At 35.6% G+C, this 21,438-nt stretch overlaps 1 protein-coding gene across 2 annotated transcripts in view; it reads right to left on the bottom strand.

Moving 5' to 3' along the window:
* Window positions 1–21,438, bottom strand: part of LOC150094045 (uncharacterized) — a 1,005,660-nt gene that overhangs the window by 200,520 nt on the left and 783,702 nt on the right. For both annotated transcript variants that reach the window (XM_090412663.1, XM_090412664.1), the window contains exons 30-31: window positions 18,830–18,877; window positions 3,017–3,110 (exon numbers count right to left, since the gene is read on the bottom strand). In XM_090412663.1, the coding sequence (XP_090268789.1) occupies window positions 3,017–3,110; window positions 18,830–18,877 (142 nt within the window). The remainder of the gene's footprint in view (window positions 1–3,016; window positions 3,111–18,829; window positions 18,878–21,438) is intronic.

Raw genomic sequence — 21,438 nt, 5'->3', positions numbered from 1 at the left:
TGTAACACTACGTCTCAAAAGCAGCTATTCTTTTCTTATCTGACTTTTTTTTCAGGTTCGAAGTCTCACATCCATAAGTCGCTGTTGGTAAAACAACTGCATCCAAAATCCTCAACTTCATTTCCATGGAGATAGATCCATCCTTTCAGATTTTAGACAAGTCTCTGACTATTTCAGCCATTCCTAATCTTCTTCTGAACAGCAATTCTTCACATTAATAATGGATCCCAGGTACTCAAACTTGCTGACTTTCTCAATTCTTTCTCCATTAAGGTACAATTGTTTCTCAAGAGATTCCCTGTTTGTATTTCCTTTGAGAACCATAATCTTTGTCTTGCTAGGATTGCTTTGAAGTCCTCTATTATTACTGATCTTGTTAAGTTTATCAAGAATTTGTCCTAATTCTTCCTTGTCATTACAGAGTATGGCATCATCAGCATACCTTAGATTAAAAAGTCAATCTACTACCTATCCTAATTGCTGTCATGAGCTTATCCAATGCTTCATGCATGATGTCCTCCACATATATACTAAACAAGTGAGGAGAAAGTAAACATCCTTGCCTAACTTCTTTTCCCACCTGAAGCCAATCAGTCAATCCAACATCTGTTCTTACCGTGGCTTCTTTCTCCCTGTACAAGTTGGCTATCAACCTGATAGTGTGTTGAGGTAAAACCCATTCTTTTCATTACTTACCACAGTTTCATATGCTGAAAGAGGTCAAAAGTTTTAGAGTAGTCTAAGAAACACATTACTAGAGGGAGTTTGAATTCTTTATACTGTGATGATATTTATGACAGTTCTAATTTCTGATAGACAGTCTGGATATGGTTTTCATTGTTATTTCAAAAGGCCAAGTGTACTTGTTCATTTAATTCCATAGCTCAAATATGTAGATCATGTGTCCTCCAGTTCCTGTATTGCTGTTTAATGTCATTGCATTTCTTTATTAATTCTTCAGTAGATTGTGTTACCCATTTCCTTTGACCTGTGATCAATAATGACTCACATCTTGAGATGCATGTTTTGAATGTAGTTAACTGATTTTCTCTTCTCTCTCTGACGATGTACATGAAATGTTGGATGAAATACATTGGAGTTTTTTTTATAATTTTTCTACACACATAAACTGTTTAAGTGTATAACAATATGTCTAGTATGCACGTTCCTTAAAAATGACTGATTACTACTAACCTCTGTGATGAGGAATACTGGAAAGCTATTAGAAGATTTGGTATGTTATGTGCCATCCAGTCATTTTCGACTCTTGGTGATCTTGTGAACAAACTCTCCATCTTACGCGGCTTCTTATCCTTTCTTTCAACAATTGTACGTTCAAATTTCCATTCGAACACTGTCTGTTTCTCCAAAGTTTTCGGTATATGCTAATGAAAAAAGTTAGTTTATGGAACAGACTCATGTTCTTTCCAACTACATCACCGCAATCCTCTCTATAATAATGGAAAAAGCTATCAACAATCACTTTCTCTCATCAAGAGTCCCACCAGACCTGCTGGGACTGGTAAGACTCGAGACCTGTTTAGCAAACTGCTTTGCTTCAGTCTATCTGCCACCACCCGAAATTGAGTAGCTAGCTTTTTCTCTAGTAGTTTACTGCATGAAATGGTAGATGGCACCCTTTCTCCAAGCACTGTGACCAATGCAAGAGTGCCTCAGGGCTCTATTCTATTACCTATCCTCTTTCTTTTATATATAAATAAGCTACTCTCAATTGCCACTAATCTAACCCACAGCTCAGCTTTGCTGACAATAGCATGCTCTATTCATCACACTCTTTTTAAAAACTAGGTAGTTTCAGACATCTCAAGTTTCAAGATCATCTGCAGTCAATGCCTTAAACTCTGATCTACATACTATACTTTAGTGGGGGCAAGGATAAAATAGTCACCTTCAATGACATGCAGTCTGCCTTTTCTTTCGCAAAAGAATCCTCAACTCATTTTTCACTCTCAGTAATATATAAATCACCAGAAAGGATCAGATCACTGTGCTTAGATTAACATTTACCTCGAGCCTCTCTTGGCATAAACACATCACATCAATAGCTTCAGGCTATTGATTTTTTTTTTTTTACTCAAGATGCTATTTTACACCCATCCAGCAATTAACTCTACCCATTCTTAGAATACTGTTCATATGTTAGGGATGGCACACCTACAACCTACCTAAAAATCATTTCGTGTTATCCAGAGAAGAACAATTCAGCTCATAGATGATCCCTGTCTTACAAACTCACTTCAGCCTCTACCTCACAGATAAACAACTAAGAGCCAGATTTCACTAATGCCACCATGTATTTCCTATCCTATTCTTTTCATCCATCCCTTAAGATGGGCTGAGTTCCTCTAATGAGGGTCTGACGACAAATTAATGCAGCCAGTTCGTCACTCCTTTGCTGCATCCCCCAAAAGGCAAGTATTCATGACTGTAATCCATGTGTGTTCACGGGGCCAGTTTTCCTGTTCTGAGGGACGAAAAACCTGAGATTCTGGGTGAAAAAAATCCCCCTTCCTCCCTATGAGACAGGCTAACTCACCTTTAGTCAAAAGAGACCAGATAAAGGTTCCTCAAGTCATGGACGGGAATCGAACCCAGTTCTTTCTGACCAAATGGCTTCGTCTATACTAAATGAGCTATGGGGGCTCCACCATGCATTTACAGGCAACAAACTCAATTCCTTTATTAATGCTCCTGGTATTTGTGTTATCATGTTAGACATAATATGTTATCTCCAAGCTTTTTTTGTATACTTACTTCTGCTCTTTCCTTGGCTAAGTTTTTTTCCTGTCCTTCACACACAGATTCAAAACAATCAATCCCAATGTACACAGACCACCACTTCAACAGATTCATAACCATGCTCATTAACATTCATGTCATTATCACTTCTTACCATTCCTTACATGAACTAGTTTCCTCGATTCCCAGCATTTGGTCACATTGAAATAAATAATTTAAAAAAAAAAAATTATAATTTAAAAAATGTTGCAATTACCTTTGTAGCTTTCAACAGCAATAGTGCTTCTTCATATTTTTCATATCCATTAACAAATGTTTTCATTGTTTCCTCAAGATCATTTCTGGAAACACTAAAAATAACAAAAACAAAAAAATAAGTAAATTATATTTTTTCTAATTTAAGGTGAAAATGCCTAACTTTACCCTTTTCCCACATTAAATTAACACCCATTATGTTTTACTTGTACCGTCACAGTATATTTAAATCATCCTGCAAGATCTCTATATTACCCTAATTAACTATTATCCTACCCAACTTTGCATCATCCACAAACAACTGAATATCTTCCTTCAAATTATTTCCTATATCATTTATGTATAAATTAAACAGCAGTGGTCCAAGCTAAGAGCTGCATAGCAAACTCCTTGTCACCTGCTTTCTCCTGGATTCTGCTCCTCCATATATTACTCTTTGTTATCTGTCCATCAGCCATCCTTTTTTCAATATCACCAGGTTTATATTCATCCTCATTTGTTGTAGTTTGTGTAACCGAATTCCATGTGGTATCCTGTCAAACATCGTTGCAAAATCCAGCAATATTATTATGTGGCTATTTCCTTTATGCAACTCAGGTATCATTTATTATAAAATGTCAGTAGATTACTACTACTAACATTACTACTGCTCCCTAGACACTGATTGGTCTACATTTGCTATTGGTATATAATTGGCTAGCACAGACTTAGTTTCGTCCTTATGCAAAGGATTTATTTTGTCTTCCTTCCACTCTCATAATAAATTTAGTTTAATCCATTTATCCAAGTGTGAGCAAACAAAGTTTGCGCCTGAAAGTATCTTCAGGACTAGGGCAAGGTGATACAACACCAGGTCAACTCGTTGCAAAGGTGTAGCAAGCTACCAACAGTTGCAACGAGTTGACCTGGTGTTGTATCACCTTGCCCTAGTCCTGAAGATACTTTCAGGCGCAAACTTTGTTTGCTCACACTTGGATAAATGGATTAAACTAAATTTATTATGCTCTAACCAAGTGAAAAATAAGCTTTCAACTTCCTTCCACTCTATTGGGACTTTGCTAGAGCTGAGACATAAATTAAACAGCCTAGTCAAAGGCATTGGCATATCTCCTGCTCATTCTCTTAAATTGTGAACCGATATACCATCCAAATTCACAGCTGTATTTGCATTCAGATTCTGCAATATTCTAAGTACCTCCAATTTATCAGCCTTTCTTCTCAAAATCATTCACTGTCACTTCGGCCATAACAATATCTTCATTTAGATGATATACCCTTGCAAAATGGTCACTCATTATAAATTAGAGATGCCAAGAAATTATATTCTTGGTTTAATCTTTTATCCAAGTGTAAGCAAACACAGTTTGCACCTGAAGTAATTTCAGGAATGGGCAGGAATAAGTTCATCATCATCATAATCATCAAATTCCAGACACGAACTCTCAAGGGATGTACAAGATACGATAGTACTACATGAAAAATTTACATCATTACTAACTTCCTATATACAATTTTCCTTCAATCTATTTGTTACTTGTCAAGACTCCAATATTATCAGATCATATATTTTTTCTATCTTGTAAGGCACTTTTTACCATATCAATCCACCTATATCTTAGTATTCCTCTGGGTCTTTTTCCTGCACCTGGCAGAGATCACTTGTTTTGCTAATCTTTCTTCTCCCATTCTGTTTAAGTGACCATACCACCTGAGATTAGCTCTGAAATCACATTCCTGGATGCTAACAATGTTAAGTTCTTTCCTAATATCCTTGTTTTTAATATGATATTGCGATTCATGCCCCTAATCTTTCTCAGGACTCTCATATTTGTGGTCTCTAGTCTTTGGTCAAGTGTTTTACTTCTGACCCAGCTCTCAGATCCATAAGTTAAAATTGGTTTGAACACGGTCTTGTATACAGCTAATTTTGTGTTTTGACTAATTTCTCTCTTATTCCATATAAATTTATTCAGCTGAACTTCCTACCATACCAGCTTTGTTGATTCTATTGTCTATTTCCATATTTAATTTACTATCTTCACTAAAAATCACCTAAAATAGCTGAAATGTTTCACTTATTCTATAGGTTCTGCATTCACAATGCAGTTGATATTTTTAATGTTTCTGACTATTTTCATTGTCTTTGTCATGTTATTGCTGACCTGTATACCATATCTATAACAACAGTTATTCAATAAATCTGCTAGAAGTCTGCAAGACTTCTAGCAGATTTATTTAGAAGTATAACATCATCCGCATGGAGCAAAGAGCTGACATTAACATCTCCAATTTTGATATGAGGTTTAATACCACTTTCCTTGATAATGTGATCCATATAGTTAATGAATAACAGAGGGGATAATGTACATCCTTGTCTGACACCAGATTTAATTAAACCATCTTCTTGTTAACAGCTGACTTACAACTCAAATAAAGACTTAGTATTGTTGTTATAATGTCCCACTGACACCACACAACTGTAGTGTTTTGAATAGCTTTTCTCTTGGGACCTTGTCAAATGCCTTTTCCAGATCTACAAAACTTAAATACAGATCTTTGTTATATTCCCATGATTTCTCAACTATTTGTTGTAAAGCGAAAATCTGATCCTGACAGCCTCTATATGGCCTGAATCCAGCTTGTTCTTCACCAAGCTTCTCTTCCACAATCCTTCTCAACCATTTCTCAAGTATACTTGCATATATATTACCAGGAACACTCAGTAATGAAATACCTCTGTAATTCTCACATTCAGTTTTATTTCCCTTTTTATATATGGGTACTATGAGAGCTCTACTCCAATCATCTAGAATTTGTCTCTCTGTCCAGGCCTTCTGAACTATACAGTGCAACCACTGTGACTTTTATACCTGCATACTTGAGCATTTCGAATATCATCTACTCTAGCTGCCTTTCCACATTTCACACTTTTTCTACTTCAACTATCAGGATACGTATTCCTGATTGCATACCTGGTGTGTTTTTTTACCACAGTGTTGTCACTGATTGTTTCATTTGCAATTTTCCGAATTGCTTTAATAAGTTTAACATTTAATATATTTTAGTAATATTTTAATAATAAAATTAATAAAAAATAAAATCATTTTAAAAATATTTTTAATATATTTAATAAGTTTAGTAATAAGGTGTGACACCTTTTGAATACTCATATATGGAAATATGACTTCTGCATTACTTCATCCTTGGTATCACCTGTGAGTCTGGCTCCCACTGATAAGACCTCAATAAAAGTCGAAACTGGTCTTTGTAGTCACCCTTCCCATAATGCATAGTATCATACATAGCCTCTATATATATGAGTTGCCCATTCCTGAAATTACTTCAGGTGTAAATTTTGTTTGCTTACACTTGGTTGAATAATTAAATCAAGAATATAATTTCTTGGCATCTTTAATTTAGAGTATAACCAAGTGGAAACTTCCAACATCTGGTTACTCAGTAGCTCAACAGTTTTGTCTGCCTTTGTTACCTCTTCTACCATCTGCACTCATTAAAGTTATCCTTCCATATTAATTCTTCCTCCTACTTGCCATACAACGAAAAAACTCTTTGGGATTTCCTTTCAACTGCTTAGCTAACTTCTCATAATCTGATTTTACCATCTTTACCATGCTGGTTGCATTTCTTGCCTGTTCCTTGTACTCTTCATGAGTTAGCTGGTCACCTTTCTCCTTATACACCTTTTTGTTCTTTTTTTTTTTGAAGCCCTTGCTTAATGATATTACTCATTCATCTAGCTCCTACCCAATTTACCCTCCTGACCTTGGGCATACAGTTATATTGCTTTCTCCAAATATTCCTTGACTATCCCCCATGCACTGTGAGCATCCTACCTTGCAAATCTTTATGCCATGGTACTGCTTTGAGCTGCCTCTTAAGTGTATCATAATCACCTGACTTGTAGTTTTACAAGTCAGGTGATTATGATACACTTGATGGAAGTTATACGTTTTGCTACCTCCAAAGTCAAGATCACATGATTAATTTCCCCAGATGGAGGCAATGTAGCAACCTTAGTTAAGGACAGGTTTTCTGATCCTATAACAAGATTCAGCACCCTCATACCCTGAGACCTCTCTGTCACATTCTGCTTCAAATAATTATCTATGTATGTAAATAAATTCCATTTCCTTCCTACCATGTGATCTTTATTCCTTTGAATCTATGTCTCCAAAGTTGAAGTACCCCCCTCCCCCCCATAATAACTACTCAGCTTGTTGCATCATCTGCTGATGCATCTCATAAACATTATCTCTGGCGACCACTGGCCTATAGTAGCAACCAATTTTATATCCAAAGTTGAAGTCTCCCTCAATAATTACTTGACTTGTACTAATTTGCCAATGCTTACCTTCCACATCACCACTGGAATCTCCTGACCGACAGTTTCAACCAATTTTATACTTTTTCCTGTTGTTCTCAATCTCACATCATATTGACTGAAAACAACTGCCATCTGCCTGAATAATTCCTATTCTTGTTGGCTGCAATTCATCTGCTATCATCAGCAGTATCCTACCCTCCCCTTGTCCTGTCTACTCTATCCTACCTGAAAATACTAAATCCATCACATTTATCCCTGTAACTACATAATCTGTGTTTGCCTAGTTTCACTAATGCTTATACCTTTTGGCAAGGCTACACTGAAACTCCTCAAATAATAATGCTTTTGAAAATCAATGATTTTTGGAAGCAATGAAAGAAAATAAACATATACTGAAAGAGAAAAAAAAGCGAAAACAAGAAACTTTTGTTTATTTCTCAACTTTTAAATGCCTTCTAGTAAGATTCTTTGGGAGAATATTTAAATACACACAGATATTACAAATCAGAGTTCACTAACAATTATTCAAACAAACAAAAAAAAGAAGCAACACTATCAGTTGCACAAAGCTTTTTTTTTTTTTTCAATTATTCATGTGAGTAATTAAAAAATAGCTTGAACATAATTATTTAATTCATGTGAAGTACCGTTAAGAAAAAATGCATAATGCCCATTCAACTCAACACAGTTTAATTCGAAAGGATCAAATACATTTCAATATAAGTCCTTGATATCAACAAGGCAAACCCTGAAGAAAACATTTTATCCATACAGACAACCTCACCACATGCCTCTCTGCCAGAGAGGCATGTGGTGAGGTTGTCTGTATGGATAAAAAAAATCAGAACTCCCTGGTGGACACAGGAAGTTAAAGAGGCAATGAAGGAAAAGAAGAAAGCATATAAAAAATTCCTGTCAAATAAGTCAGCTTGTGCTCTTAGAGAATATAGGGACAAATGCAAGAATGCTAAACACTGTGTGAAACTAGCTAAACAAAAGTCACGGGAGGACTTTGGCAAGAATATAGAAAATAAATATCAAGAAGGTGGCAAAATATTCTGGAGGTTGTTGAAGAAGCTTAAGAATGGAGGAAAGAGTGCTGTAAAAGGAATTAGAGATGATAAAGGTGACATGAAAACGGGAGAAAAAGATATCCTTGAAGTATGGAGTAATTACTTTGAAAAACTGCTAAATGAAACAAGCAGTGCTGACAGCACAGTGGTAAAAAACACTGACCAGGCATGTAGTCAGGAATACATATCCATACTTGAAGTAGAAAAAGCCATCAAAGGCTTGAAATGTGGAAAGGCAGCAGGAGTAGATGATATTCAACCAGAAATGCTGAAGTATGGTGGTATAAGAGTCTTACAGTGGCTGCACTGCATAGTTCAGAAAGCCTGGACAGAGGGACAAATTCCCGATGATTGGAGTAGAGCTCTCATAGTACCCATATATAAAAAGGGAAATAAAACTGCATGTGAGAATTACAGAGGTATTTCCCTACTGAGTGTTCCTGGCAAGATCTATGCAAGTATACTTGAGAAATGGTTGAGAAGAATTGTGGAAGAAAAGCTTGGTGAAGAACAAGCTGGATTCAGGCCAAATTGAGGCTGTCAGGATCAGATCTTTACTTTACGACAAATAGTCGAGAAAGCATGGGAATATAACAAAGATCTGTATTTAAGTTTTGTCGATTTGGAAAAGGCATATGACAAGGTGCCAAGAGAGAAGCTATTCAATATGCTGCAGTTATATGGTGTCAATGGGGCATTATATCAAGCAATACTTAGTCTTTATTTGAGTGCCTATTTTCATTAAGTCAGCAGTTAGAATTGAAGGAAGTACAGGAAGATGGTTTAATGTTAAATCTGGTGTGAGACAAGGATGTACATTATCCCCTCTGTTATTCATTATCTATATGGATCACATTATGAAGGAAAGTAGCATTAAACATGATATCAAAATTGGAGATGTTAATGTCAGCTCTTTGCTTTATGCAGACGATGTTATACTTCTAAATAAATCTGCTACAAGCCTGAAAGATTCTCTGACTAAATTGAATAGCTGTTGTAATAGATATGGTATGAAGGTCAGCAATAAAAAGACAAAGACAATGAAAATAGGCAGAATCATTGAAAATGTCAACTGTGTTGTGAATGGAGAACCTGTGGAACACGTAAAACATTTCAGCTATTTAGGCACGATTTTTACTGAAGATGGTAAATTAAATATAGAAATAGACAACAGAATCAGCAAAGCTGGTATGGTGGGAAGTCAATTGAATAAATTCATATGGAATAAGAGAGAAATTAGTCGGAACACTAAATTAGCTGTATACAAGACAGTGTTCAAACCAGTTTTAACTTATGGATCTGAGAGCTGGGTCAGAAGTAAAACACTTGACCACAGACTAGAGACCACAGATATGAGAGTCCTGAGAAAGATTATAGGCGTGAACAGATGGCATCAATGACAATATCATATTAAAAACGAGGATATTAGGAAAGAACTTGACATTGTCAGCATCCAGGAATGCGTTAGCAGAGCTAATCTCAGGTGGTATGGTCACTTAAACAGAATGGGAGAGGAAAGATTAGCAAAAGAAGTGGTCTCTGCCAGGTTTGCAGTAAAAAGACCCAGAGGAAGACCAAGATATAGGTGGATTGACAGGTAACAGATTGATTTGGAGGAAAATTGTAGATAGGAAATTAATAATGATGTAATTTTTTTCATGTAGTACTATCATATCCTGTACACCCCTTGAGGGTACATGGCAGGAATTTGATGATGTCCTTGATATCTGTTATACTTGATAGGGAAGAGGATATGAAGCTTCCTTAAAAACACAAAAACAAAAAAGTAACTAGAGGGTTTCAGATCATATTTTATTCTAATTTAACACATTCATGCTGGGCTGTGTTAAAGCTGTGTTGCATGTACTCATAAGTCACATCTGGCATTTGCATTGTTACACTTTTGCCCATATACATGGCATGCAGTTTCAAGATTTTTCGGGAGAATTTTTGATTCAAGTTAATATTCATGAACTATCTTCATGATATAGCAAATATGCGAAAATTTTTTTTTTCATATTTCACATTTATATTAATATAGGTATTTCATCATCAAATTCCTGACATGTACCCTGAAGGGGTGTAGGGGATATGATGGTACCACATGAAAAACTTACATCATTATTAACTTCCTATCCACAATTTTCCTCCAAATCAATCTGTTACCTGTCAATCCACCTATATCTTGGTCTTACTCTGGGTCTTTTTACTGCAAACCTGGCAGAGAACACTTATTTTGCTATTTTTTCCTCTCTCATTCTGTTTAAGTGACCATACCACCTGAGATTAGCTCTGCTAACACATTCCTGGATGCTAACAATGTTAAGTTCTTTTCTAATATCCTCATTTTTAATAAGATATTGCCATTAATGCCATCTGTTCACACTCCTAATCTTTCTCAGGGCTCTCATATCTGCAGTCTCTAGTCTTTGGTCAAGTGTTTTATTTCTAACCCAGCTCTCAGATCCATAAGTTATAATTGGCTTGAACACTGTCTTGTATACAGTTAATTTAGTGTTTTGACTAATTTCTCTCTTATTCCATATAAATTTATTCAGTTGACTTCCTACAATACTGGCTTTGTTGATTCTCTTGTCTATTTCCATATTAAATTTACCATCTTCACTAAAAATTGTGCTTAAGTAGCTGAAATGTTTTACTTGTTCTAGTTTTGCATTCACACAGTTGATATTTTGAATGCATCTGCCTATTTTCATTGTCTATGTCTTGTTATTGCTGACCTTCATACCATATTTATAACAACAGTTATTAATTTAGTCAAGGAATCTTGTAGGCTTGTAGCGGATTTATTTAGAAGTATAACAGGATCCACATAAAACAAAGAGCTGACATTAACATCCTCAATTTTGATATCAGGTTGAATACCACCTTCCTTCCTAATGTGATCCATATAGATAATGAATAACAGAGGGGATAATCTACATCCTTATCTAACACCAGATTTAACATTAAACCATCTTCCTATACTTCCTTCAATTCTAACTGCTGACTTACAACTCAAATAAAGACTACGCATTGCTTGATATAATGTCTCATTGACACTATACAACTGTAGCGTTTTAATAGCTTTTCTCTTGGCAACTTGTCACATGCCTTTTCCAGATCTTCAAAACTTAGAACTAGAGATCTTTGTTATATTCCTATGATTTCTCGACTATTTGTCATAAAGTGAAAATCTGATCCTGACATCCTCTATTTGGCCTAATCCAGCTTGTTCTTACCAAGCTTCCCTTCCACAATCCTTCTCAAGTACACTTGCATATATATAGGTATCTATATATTATAAATTTATCCATAATATATTTTTTTAAATATTATGCATTATATAAATGGATTGGTTTCTACACAAAGTGAAACATATACATATTAATATATTGTGACATTTTGTTTTTTAATTATACTATGGATCATTATCTACAAAAACATCAAAAGAAAACAAAGTCAATCATTGTGATTAGTAGTTTTCCATTCCCCACTCCCCCATTTCTAAGAATATAGAACTGTAATTAGTCATATGATATGATTAACTGCTCTGAGGTATATTTGCCATTGTTTTTTTCTTTTTAATTTAAGAAAAATGCTGCTATGAGAATGTGTATTTGAATTATCAAATATTTTATATACTAGTGCTGAATATTACTATTTACATCCTTATTTCCCTTCAATGTTGAAAATTTATTTATCACTAGGGTAGACTATAATAGATTTAGTTTAATCCTTTATCCCAGTGAGAGCAAACAAAGTTTGCGCCTGAAAATATCTTCAGGACTAAATATAGTGTTGTACTATCTTATCCAGTAAGTAGTGCAACACCAAGGCAACTCGTGGCAAAGGTGGAGCAAGCTACCAGGCACTTCTAACCCAGTATCTCCCATAATGCAAAACACATTTCCTATGTGGATATGTATACTGTTGCACTACTTACTGGATAAGATAGTACAACACTATATTTAGTCCTGAAGATATTTTCAGGCGCAAACTTTGTTTGCTCTCACTGGGATAAAGGATTAAACTAAATCTATTATTTCCCTTCAAGTTTAGTCATTAAAAATAAACAAAAACCATACAGAAAACTACAAGTCACTGTTCCTTTCATAAAATAATCAGATACTTTTTTAATATCATTTACAGTAGAAAATTCAAAGTCCCATAATATAAAATTTCTCAGTCTCAAATAAAGTTTCTCAATACATCACATTTAAAAATGCAGATTTTGCTTAAAGCTTCACATTTTCTTATTTCACCTTTTTACCTTGGATGGTTTTCAAAAATAAGACAATTTGCTAATATTTTAGAATTAGGTAGGATTTTATTGCAATTTTTGGAAATAAACTTTAAGAACTGAAGGCCTTTCTTTCTTGGTGTTAAACAATAGAAAATATGTTAAAATAGAAAAAAAGTTAGCGTATCCGCTCTCCAGTCAAAAGGCTGTGGGTTTGAATTCCACCATGTGGGCATGGATGTTTGTGATTGTCTGTGAAAATACTGGTGGTGGTGGTGGTGGTCAGTAAATGGCATTGGTGTAGATCAGTGATTTTCAACCTTTTTCATAACACAGCAAACCTAGACTAATTATTAAAATTCTGCTGCACACTAAAAATATATGCTTTTAATATTTTTGATGATCTGGTAAAAAATAGGCATAATTTTGATTGATTTACACACACAAGATAAAAGACCAGACACTAATAAATAAATGCGCAAATTACGGCATTGTTTCTTTCAATTAATTTGTTTTCATAAATCTCGCAGCACACCGGTTGAAAATCGCTGGTGTAGATGATGGTGGTTGTGGTTCGTTGTAGATGGTGAATTGAGTGGTGGAGACAGAGAGCTGTAGAGTAGGTGCCCTCCCTTGATAAGTCTTTTGACTCCCTGGAGGTGTCACGTAATAATAATAATAATAAAATTTTCTTATCTATTATTTTGAAATAGGTTTTTAGGGTGTTATACTGTATATCCTACTACAGTAAAACTTTGACTTAGTTTTGTGTGTGCTAGTGAATTGAGGTGTGGTGTGAGGGAATTTATTTACTGTATTATTTATTCACAAATTCTACTCTTTTTTGTTTTTTAAGCAAAGTTCTTCATAAATGCCCACATACATAACTAGAGTTTATAGGATTACATGTAATTTGCTGTCAACATAATACTTATACCTCTTAAAAATGTAAGCATACCATGCAATTATAGATATTCCACTAATTTACAATCATATGGTGTAAATGTGACATTATATAAAACAAGTTAGCACTTGTTTGAACCGAAGGAGTTACAGGAAAATGGTTCGATGTTAAATTAGGTGTCAGACAGGAGTGCACATTATCTACAATGCCATTTATCAACTATATTAATCACATTATAAAGGAAAGCAGTATTATATCGGATATCAAAATTGGAGATGTTACTGTCAGTGCTTTATTTTATGCAGATGTTGTTATACTGCTAAATAAATCTAGTACAAGTCTGTAGGATTCCCTGACTAAATTGAATAACTGCAGTAATAAATTTGGTATGAAAACCCAAATCTATACCAATAAAAATAGGCAGAAACACTGGCATTCTGAATGGAGAACCTACAGAATAAGTAAAACATTTTAATTATTTAGGCACAATTTTTAGTGAAGATGGCAAATTAAAATCAGAAATAGAAGTAGAAGAATTAGCAAAATTGGTATGCTAGGAAGTCAACTGAATAAATTTATCATTATTATTATTATTAGATCTCCAAGAAGTCATGGCCCTCATCAAGGGAGGTCATACATCATCCACACCAACTGTCACACCTTTTCTTAGTCATTCATACTAGATGTAGTCATGACTTCAACAGGCTAACTGTTCCCCTCACAATTCTCTGACAGAAAAATCTAGCTCTTACTCCTTTCTTCACATAGTTAACTTCCATGGATATCCCTCTGTCTTCTCCCCACCTTCCATATAATGAAAAATTTTATTAATCAATATCCTATAACACCTTCTCAAAATTTATGGACTTCTATCATATCATACCCCCCCCTTTCTTCTGTCTGCCAGTGTCTGCAGTGTACATGCTCTCAACTTTTCGTTATAATCTACATTCCATAATCCCAATATCATATTTGTAATCCAAGAGATTACAAAGATGATATTGGATGACCGGATGACTCTGCATCAAATCTGTGCAGAGTCATCCAGGTGTGGTCGTATCAAGGCCTTATAAAGAGTAAAATGATGTCCATATCATTATATGTCTGTGTTTGATTCAACATTGCAATTATCTTCTGAGTTGTATTTGCAATTATTGCTATGCGACCTTTGAACTTCAACTTTCTATTCGCCATAACTCCAAGATCTCTAGCCTCATCAGTTACTCCAAGTATAATTACACCAATTTAATATGCTGCTGGATATCTCATCATGCTAAAATGCATAGCTTTCCACTTACTAATATAGAATTGTCCACCATTATTTTTTGCCCACACATTTTGTATCATTTGCAAACAACTGAAGATCCCCTGTCAACCCCATTCCAATATCATTAATGTACAGATTAAACAACAATGGTCCAAGGACTGATCCCTGGGGCACACCTCTGGTGACCTTAAATTTGGCAGATTCACATTTCCCATATACTGTTTTCATTCCTTACATAACCTGTCTGTTAACCACCCACTTATCCAAGGCAATAGTTTATTTCCAATTCCATATTCTCTAATTTATGCAGCAGCCTTTCATTGGTATCTTATCAAATGCTTTTGCAAAGTGTATCCTTTTCCTTTATCCAACTCAGGCTATATATTATTATAAAATATAAGCAAATTGCTCAGATATGACCTCCCTTTAGTAACTCAAACAGTTCCTTGCAACATATATTTTGTTTGTTCACCCATTCCTGTACATAATTTCTTACCAATTTCTCAAAAATTGTTACAATTACTCCAAAGATACTAACAAGTCAATAGTTAAGACACACCAGTCTTTGCATCACCCTTGTGCAAAGATCCCACAGATCATGTCGGATCTTTCCTAAACTAAGATTCAAATGTAAATGATACAAACAAATCAAGGGCCTAGCCAGTTTGTCTGAACATTCTTTTAGCACATGTGATATTCCATCTTTCCCAACTGTGAATTCTTATCCAAGTTATGCAATAGCTCTAAATGTCAGCATGAAACTTCATTTAACTTTGAAGCAAAATATGCTTACATATTTAATGTAATCTGCTCATGATATGTTCCAATCACATTTTATTAGAACAGAATGTGCATACTAATGAAATCAAAATTGTAAACTTATCACTTTATCAATTAAGACCATCGGATTTAAAAAGCAAAAATAATCTCAATCTATTAAATATCAACAGATCCAAAATCAAAAAAGAGAAGGCATCATTTCATCTGCTTAATTCAGTTTTCTTCAGTGAGTTTCACTCCAAAATCTATTCTGTAAATTATTATTATTATTAACGGCATCTCCATGGAGTCTGGAGACTCATCTCAGGAGACCCAAATCAACCATCATACACACAAATCTTATCAATTCCACTCCTTGAATCCATTCACCATCAGGAAACTCAGAACCAATTCTAGAAATGCATTCCATTCACTCACCATGCAAAAAATCTGGTCTGCACACCCCTACTAACCACTCTTACACAACTTCCACAGATGGGCCCTAGTTCTCTCACTATCTGTCATATATTGAAAAATTTCACTTGGATCAATTTTATAAAGCTCTTTTAATATCTTAAAAGTTTCTATATGACCTCCTCTTTTCCAACTATCAACTAAACTTTGTAACCCACAAACCTTCAACATCCTCATAGGGAGTATTCCACAGACCTGTCACCATCTTGGTCACTCATCTCTGAATCTTTTCTACCACCTCCTGGTCCCCAAGAAACCCAGGTGACTAAATCTCAATGTAGTAGTCAAGATGTGGCTGAATCATAGCCTTAGAAAGAGGGATAATAACTTCCTTATCTTTACTGTTAGTGTGTTTTTCAACATTCAAGTAATTTGTTGAGCTATTTTACCAACTTTTGAAATAAGCCCTCTGAACTTTAACTCTTTGTCCATCGTTATCCCCAAGTCCTTAGCCTCATCAATTTCCTACAAACCAATACCATCAATATGAGACAAAGATTGTTCCACAAGTTTCTGGCCTGACTAACTTTCAGAGGTGAGAGAAAGAAAACAACTGTGTCACTTTTCAACATAATCTACCTTTACTTCAACACACTTTTTACATCTTTGAATTAATATTTCTATGCCCTTGAAAAAATAGTCTGTATTTTTGTCTGCAAAATGGCATAAAACTGCATCTTTCACCTCACTGTCATCTGCAAATTTTCTTCCTCAAAGGTTTTTCTTCAGTTTCAGGAAGAGGAAGTAGTCACTGGGTGCTAGATCTAGGCTGTAGAGTGGGTGTTCAATCTCCTGAAAGCTGCAGCCCCTCACTGCAGCCTTTGCAACAATAGCATATGGACTGGAGCATTGTTATTAAGCAGGCAAACACAATGACTCAGCATTACTTGTCTCTTCTCCTTTATGACGTCACGCAGTTTGTGCAGGAGAGAAGCATAATATTAATTACATATTTGGTTTAATCCTTTATTCAAGTGTAAGCAAACAAAGTTTGTGCCTGAAATATTTTCAGAACTTGGGCAACTCGTAGTAAAGGTGGTATAAGTTCTGATCACTTGCCTTAGTATCCCATAGTGCAAAGCACATATCCTTGCATATTATGAAGCATAATATTCTGCATTCATGGCAGTATTCCTTTCACTGAAGTCAATTAAGAGAATTCCCTGGACATCCCAAAAGATTGTCGCCATGATCTTCATGGTGGACTGAGTGACTTGGCTTTTCTCGGTGGTGCTTCGCCTGGTTTGCACCACTCCATGGATTCCCTATTGGAAAGAGGATCATAATAAAGGACAATGGTTTCATCCCTGGTGACAACAGATTCTAGCACTTCTCTCCGATTCCCTTGGAAAGCTCTAAAAATTGCAGGAATGGGTCATGCGATGCTCCCTCTGAATTGAAGAGAGAAGTCAGGGCACCCGCCTTGCACTGACTTTCATTATGTGAAGCTTCTCATGAATGATGCAAAAGACGGGTGTTACAGAAAGCCCCAACCTTGCTGAGATTTGAGCTTCAGTAATCTGTTATTTAGGTTCCTTAACAAGAGAGACATTTTCCTCAGTCATCAATTCCACAGGCCAACCATCACAAGGATCATCTTCGATGCTCACTCTTCCTAGGCAAAACTGTTTAGTCCATTTCTTCACAATGGAATATGAAGGAGAAGCTTCCCAATAAACACCATCCAATCGCTATTTGATATCTCTTCTTTGGTGAAAAACTTTTATCATTATGTGGTACTCAATTTTCAACATTACAGCACTTAGTGTCCCATGTGTTAGTGAAATGAATGCCTCAACTGAATGATGCAGGTAGAGAGTTCAAACTGATACACTAAGCTCTCCATAGATGGTGAATGACACAAACGGCATTTTAAAATTGGTGCAAATTTTGTATGTCAGACCGGAAAATTTCAGAATCTACCCTGTACACCACGTGCAACCTTTTCAACTCGAAGTGCAAAACCTTACATTTTGCAATATTGAATTGACAATTGTTATCCTTTGCCCACAATATCAATTTATTTAAATCATCCTGCAGGCTATATACATCACCTTGATCAACTATTGCTCTCCCTAGTTTTACATCATCAGCAAACTGAATGTACCCTCTTAAATCTTTCCCAATGTCACTGATATAAAAATTAAAGGGCGGTGGCCCTAGTACCAAATTCCGAGATACTCCACTAGTCACTATCATTCTCCTAGACTCCACTCCACCATATACTACGCTCTGGTGTTTATCCTTCAACCATCCCCTATCCATGCCCTGGTCTCATATCCATTCCCATCCTCTGCAGTTTTTATAATAGTTTACCATGTGGTATTCTGTGAAATGCCTTGGCAAAGTTGAGCAGTATCATGGTGTAGCCATTACCTTTATCCAATTCTACTGTCGCTTTATTATAAAATGTGAATAAGTTACTAAGACAGGACCTACCCTTAACAAAGCCATGCTGCTCACTATAGAGTATCGCATCCCTATCCAAACACTGTTGTGTTTTACCTTTCACCAACTTTTCAAATACTTTATCAACCACTCCCAATATATTAATTGGTTTGTACTTTGCTACCTCTGACTTTTATGCAACAGTACTATCTTATCCTCTTTCCGCTCCCTTGGAACTCTTCCAAAGATGAGACTTAGATTATTCAACTTCATCAGAGGCAATGCCAATTCCCTGCACATCACGTAGTACACCAAAAGTTCCAAAAATTCTGATCCCTTTATTATTGGTTAACTAACTTACCTTATTGTTTCTACTTCACACTTTAGATCTTTACACTCTTTTTCTGCCCTACAAAAGAAAGATTACTACAATTTACAGCAAAATCAAGGAAAATTAAAATATAAAACATTTTAAACAATAAACAGCAAAGCTATTTAAGTAATGGAGCAGCCCTTTTATCCAACAGATAACGGAGATTAGACTTGCAGATAAGAAACTTGTGAGAAAAATTAGATGCCTAAACAGATGGCATCCATGGCAGAATCATTAAAAATAATGATATTAGGAAGGAACTTAACCTTTTTAGCAGTGCTAATCTAAGGTAATCTGATAACTTAAATAGAATGGGAGAGGAGTGGTTAGCAAAACAAGTGTCTGATGTGGACTGTTTGAACCATGTGAATCAGGTGGACTGTTTGAACCATGTGAATCAGGTGGACTGTTTCAGCAAGAAGTGTCTTAGAAGACCAAAATGTTAAATATTATTATTATTATTATTATTAAGAGAAACCTCCAAGGAGTCATGAACTCATTGAGGAAGGCCTTGCTATTCACACCACCTGTTCATACATGTACTTGAAATCCTTTATGCCATTTACACACACAACAAACAATGGCAATGCATTCCAATCATGCACCTCTGTGAGAGAAAAATCTAGCCATCACCCCTTATTGACAGCATTAATTCTCAACTTCCAAGGATGTCTTTGCATCCTTTACCCACCCTCTATAAAATAAATATTTCCATCTACTGAAATTCCGTATCACCCTTTCAGAAGTTTATAAGTCACAATCATATCACCCTTCTTTCCCCTGTTTGCTAATGTCTGCAGCCTACAAATTCGCAATCTGTCTTCATAATCTGTATTCCACAATCCTGATATCATTTTTAACACTCTCCATTGCACATTCTCTCTCTCTCTCTCTCTCTCTATTGTATCAGAATCACCATGGAAATGAGGAGACTAGACTTGCATGCAATAGACCAAACGGTGTCTCATCAAAGCCTTGTAAAGAGGCAAAATGACTTCCTTATTTTTATGTCAAAGTTCATTTCAACATTGCCATTATTCTCTGAGTTGTATTTACAATTTTTGCTATATAACCCTTGAACTCCAACTTTCTGTCTACTAAAACTCCAAGATTCCTAGCCACATCCATAATTCCACCAATATAATACAATACTGGATATCTAATCACACAAAAGTGCATGACTTTACATTTATTAACGCTGAACTGACAGACATTTTCACATGCTCACAATTCCAGCCTATTCAAATCATTTTGCAAGTATTGCATATCAGCAGCATTCCTGATTAACATATCTATTGTTGCAACATCAGCAAATAGCTGTATGTTACATGTCAAATCCTTCCCAATTTCATTAATGTACAGATTGAATAACAATAGACCAAGAACTGATCTTTGAGGCACACCACTGGTTACCTTGAATCTTGCAGATTCACACCCACCCCCAAATACCACTCTTTGATATGTCAGTCAGCCATTCTCTTATCCATGCTAATAGTTTATAATCTGATCCCATATTCTCCAATTTATGCAACAGTATTCCATGCTGTATTCTGTCAAAAGCCTTAGCAAAATCCAAAAGTATCGCGATGTATCCATTCGCATTGTCAAAGTCAGTGGTAATATTATTACAGAATGCGAGCAAGTTGCTAAAACATGACCTTTCCTTAGTAAACCCATGTTATTCATTGCAAAGTAGAGATTCTCTGTCAACCCATTTCTGAACGAGAGCCTTGATCAACTTTTTCAAAATCTTCACCACCACTCCTGAGATGCTGACTGGACGATAGTTGGTTACATCGGTCATTGCACCACCCTTGTATAATGGGACTACCATACATTCTCTCCACTCCTGTGGAATCTTTCTTGTTCTGAGACTCAAATTATATAGCCAGGTTAAAGGAACAGCCAGTTCAGCTAACCACTCTCTTAGCACTCATGCTGATATCCCAACAGTTCCTATTGCAGAATTCCTGTTCAGTTTATGCAACAGCTTTAGTACTTCCTTTTCATCCATATGAGTTTCCTCATATGGCGAAGAAGCAGCAGCAGAATTGAGTTCAATGTTGCATTTACCAGGTTGATAGCATTCAGCAAAACGCCTGGTCATTAGTTGGACAATCACTGTTACGTAAGTCACCCACATTTCATCTGCATTCAGTAGAGTTTTTCTTTCAAACTCATTCTTTCTTATATTTGCAGCATAATCAGAGAATTCTTTTGAATTGTCTTTAACTTTCAGAGCCAGTTTCTTTTCATACTCAGAATTAGCTTTCCGTACGACACGTCTGACTTTTCTGGCCTGCTGGGTATAATTATAATTAACTGACACCATCTATATGCACACGCCATTTCTTCCACATCATCCTTTTCTTACGAATCCCTTGCTTAATTAGATTACACATCCATTTCACTCCTATTCTATTTATTCTTCGAACTCTAGGGACACATTCTGATATTGCATCATTTAAGTATTTTTTAAACAATTCCCACTCACTTTTGAATATCCTTCACATCCAATAACTGATACCATGATGCAGCAACCAGAATACTCCTCATGTGGTCATAATTTCTTCCCTTGTAGTTCAGCATGTAACCTT

The sequence above is a fragment of the Typopeltis vanoorti genome, chromosome 23 (genome assembly GCF_054136105.1).
Source record: "Typopeltis vanoorti isolate ZY-2024b chromosome 23, IOZ_Tvanoo_1.0, whole genome shotgun sequence".
NCBI lineage: Eukaryota > Metazoa > Arthropoda > Arachnida > Uropygi > Thelyphonidae > Typopeltis > Typopeltis vanoorti.
Note: the sequence above shows the minus strand (reverse complement) of the source record. Positions and strands in the feature narration are given on the sequence as shown.